Below are 3,995 nucleotides of genomic sequence, written 5' to 3'. Positions count from 1 at the left end.
TGAATTGTTGCCCCTTGTGAATAAAATATTGTCAACATTAATTAACCTTTTAAACTGAACTCCTTTTCTTTTTTCAGTTTTTTCTTTCTCTTTCCCCACTTCTCAAGTAGGTTATTTTCATTTATTTACTACAAACTACAGCCAACAATTACTTTATTAAATTAAAAAAATAAAGTGGGACCAATTTACTATAAAATTATTGCCAATTTATGAGGGTTGCTGCTAATTTTAAAGACACGAAAACGAAATGATTACTGAAAATTAATGTTTATTTCAGGTTTCTGTTTAATTTAATTTAATAAATTTATAAATGAAATAAAAATAAATGAATTGTATTATTAATTATTGTTGTACCAAAACATGATAAACAGATAAAATTTGTTAAAAATAATTACTTATTATAAATTATATTTATGATAAACATAGGCCAATCAAATCTTTTATTTGTTTAATAACTTCCAGAACGCTAATCTAATGATTAATAATTAATGAATAATGATCATTCTCACAGCGAAAAATCATCCAGGATCAAGAAAAACAAAACACGAAGTGGCTGGCATTCAAGGCCATAGTGATACCCATACAAATAATCCGTACATAGACTCTTAAGTGTTAACCCCATAAGATAAGCTGGCAGTATATTATATACAGAAACTTTGAGTAGGTCAAATTTAAAACCTACTCAATTTATAAATTTAAATCTATCTAACTATTTTGAATCAATTTACCAAAATTTTTACAATTTAGGTGATTTATAAGTTTTATAAATTAGGTATTAAATTAAATTTCTTAAATTTATTAAATTAAGTTGTGCGTATTGAGGTAAGATTTTTATTTAAAAATTTATTAATCATTTACGTATAAGAATAAATGTCTCAAACTTAATTAGTTTCAACAAAAGTTATATGTCCAAAATCTAAGTGAATGTTTTTTAAAGATGTTTTGTAAAATGGTTTTAGTTTTTATACATTGCACTTTTAAAACTATGCTTTCGCTTAGATTCACTTTTTGTATATAAACATTTGACTTAAAATATTTTGTTAGCAATCTGCCTGTAATCTGTTCGTCTGTCAGTGAGTTAAATTTAACTAAAAATTTTTTGATTTGAATTTTTTGTACGCACGATAGCATTGGAAATAAAATTTCATAAAGGTTGTAAAAAGTAGACGTGTAAACTACTGCCTTTTCTGGCAAACCTCAGAACGGCTCGACTAAGAGTGCTTTTTTAAATAATAGGGAGTTGACATAATAAGCTTCAGTTCATTGTTCGGAGAACTTGATAATAATGGACAACTGACTTACGTGTAAATCGACGAAACATTTTTATCCACAAAAAGTAGTACAGGGGTTGTTACAATGTGGGGAGTTGGATGTTGGTATATCATATTAGAATGAAATTTTGGTCATTGTTGGTTAGAAGTAGTTGCTTGCAGAATACAGGTAATCTATCCAGGAACTATCTTTTTTACTGATGGTTGAGGTTTATCAACATATGGTTATAGTGCACCCTCAAAACCTAGTACATCATCTAGATGCTGATGCTAATAATCAGGCGGTTGAAGATCTATGGATGTGTGCAAAAGAAGGAAATTACGTTTTCTATGTGGAACGAGTCATGCATTAGACTTTTAAGTTATCTAAATGAATTTCTGAGGCACTACAAACATAAAACATGCTTTTGGACAATATTTTAAGTTACCTAATGATCCCGTGTAAATTACCTTCACAGGAATGGCATATTCATTGTATATTTGAAATGACATGTTTTATTTCAATGTTATTGTTAGATAACATATCTTTTATATAAATTTTTTTATTGTTTGTTGAAAAATAAGGTTAGTAAAATCTTTCTCATTACTTGCTTACGTTCTCTTTACAAAAAAAAAAGTAATCATATAATTTGGGATCACAGTTCTGAGGTTTGCCTTATTTTCAGTTGTACATTTCAGGCAATTATTAATTATTAAATAGTTAAAATGTTGAAATATTAATAAATAAATAATTTGCTTTCTTATAGGAAAATTTACTGTTTTTTGAAAGTTTGCCACTTGAAATGTTGTTGGTGAAACAAGGTGCTGAGGCAAAGATTTTCAAAGTCATGTTTTACGACAAGGAAGCTCTGGTTAAAATTCGATCTCGTAAAAGCTACAGACATTCTGTCCTGGATTGTTCACTGAATAATAAACGAACCAAAGCTGAAATAAGATGTTCATTGAAATGTAAAATGATAGGTTGTTTCATGTTTTTTTTTTATTTTAAACTAATTTTTATTTTATAAGAATCAATAAAATTGTCCAATAAAAATCCAATTAAAATTATATAAACTTTTAGCCAATGTTTATGTACAGCATCTTAGCTAAAATGATCTTAACAAAGTATGCGCACAGCATGGTACAACAGATATTATTCAACAGATATATTCTTTGTAATGAGAATTTTAAGTTTGCATTACATTGCAACAAATTTTGGAAATTATTATATATAAAAATTCTATGAATTTTTTACATGTTTTCTTATTTATTTATTATTTGCAATTTTAAAGTAAAAGTATTGATTTATTTTTCATTTTTTGTTTGTTAATGCCCTGTGCTATGCTTTTCATTTATTGTTTTTAACAAATTGTCCACATGCATTTTTTGAAAGTCAATTCTAAAAATTGTTTTACAGGCATAAGAACTCCCGCAATTTACTTTGTTGATTTCTTGAACAACAAAATATACATGGAATATATAAAGGACAGCATCACAGTGAAGCAATTCATCAGTGAGAACAATGTTGAAGGTGCTGATGATTTTGAACAGTCCAATTTGTACAATGTGGCACGTAACATTGGACATATAATCGCCACAATGCATAATGATGATATTGTTCATGGGGATTTAACAACTTCAAATTTTCTCGTTGACACATCTAACAACCAGATTGCAGTGATTGATTTTGGGTTAGGTTCGACAGTCAGTACTTTGGAAGACAAAGCCGTTGATCTGTACGTTCTGGAGCGTGCCATATTGAGTTCACATCCAAAGTCCGTTAAGTTTATTGAAGAAATAATGAAATCGTACAAAAGTAACATAAGTGCCTCGATCGTTGGAGTTTTAAAAAAACTTGAAGAGGTACGACAAAGAGGTAGAAAAAGGTCTATGGCTGGCTGATACTATCGGACCAATCAATTGTTTTACTGAATGTTTATAGTTTTTTTGTAGAATGTTATAAATATTTTTAATATTTACAACATGTTTGGCAAAAATTATAACCTGAAATCTTTTGCTGGATTTAATGTGTTTTGTGAGTTAGCCCCAAATGTTTACAACGTCGTTTGTAAAGTATTTTCATAAAGTTTGTGCAGCTCTCATCCTTACGCGAGTTACTTTGAAATGAGTAGCTAACAAATTGTCGACAAATAATGCAGGTTTTTCAAACGCGTATCAAAATGTTTTTATAGTTGATTGTGTTTTTTAAATTCCAGTATTTTATTTCGAGGCTTTTGCTAAAATACTTAACCTGATGTGGCTAGTAGAAGTTTTTTTTTGTAATCTTGTCTTTGTTGTTATTTGTTATGTTTCCTAATAATTTCTCAACGCTTGCAACTAAATGTAAGCGTAAAACTCAAAATTAAACGAATGTCGTTTTCTCAAAATTGCTTTCTCCTACACAAGTGTATGTTGTTAGTCATAGTTTTGGAAATGTTTTAACTGGCTTATTTTCTTTAAGAGTCAATCTAATGATACAATGAAGCTAGATTTTTAAGAAGCTATTTTAAAAAAGCGATAACTGGAATCTAGTTAATCAAGATGTCCTTCACCGCGAGGCAATCGTTTGTTCTGAAAGTTTTTTCAGGTATTCTATCTTCTGTCCTACTCCTTGCTTGATATTTCAATGAGTCTTATGAGACCATCATATTTTTTTCTAGCATCGTTTAGGTCTTGGCACATCAGTAGATGTTTCTTGGAGAATTTTCGATGCGTATTTTTACGCACATTACTTAGCTTAACACA

The 3,995-nt window shown here is 29.0% G+C and overlaps 1 protein-coding gene across 1 annotated transcript; it reads left to right on the top strand.

Annotated features, from left to right (window-relative positions):
- Window positions 1–2,053: 2,053 nt before the first annotated feature.
- On the top strand, window positions 2,054–3,152 carry HELRODRAFT_156421 (hypothetical protein; the record flags this gene model as incomplete). The annotated part of the gene is made up of 2 exons (XM_009014101.1): window positions 2,054–2,231; window positions 2,668–3,152. The coding sequence occupies 2 exons, from the start codon at window positions 2,054–2,056 to the stop codon at window positions 3,150–3,152; spliced, it is 663 nt and encodes a 220-aa protein (XP_009012349.1).
- Between the last annotated feature and the right edge of the window lie 843 nt (window positions 3,153–3,995).

Source organism: Helobdella robusta (genome assembly GCF_000326865.2).
Source record: "Helobdella robusta unplaced genomic scaffold HELROscaffold_13, whole genome shotgun sequence".
NCBI classification, from domain to species: Eukaryota; Metazoa; Annelida; class Clitellata; order Rhynchobdellida; family Glossiphoniidae; genus Helobdella; species Helobdella robusta.
The sequence above is the reverse complement of the archived record's forward strand: the minus strand, read 5'-3'. Positions and strand labels throughout refer to the sequence as shown.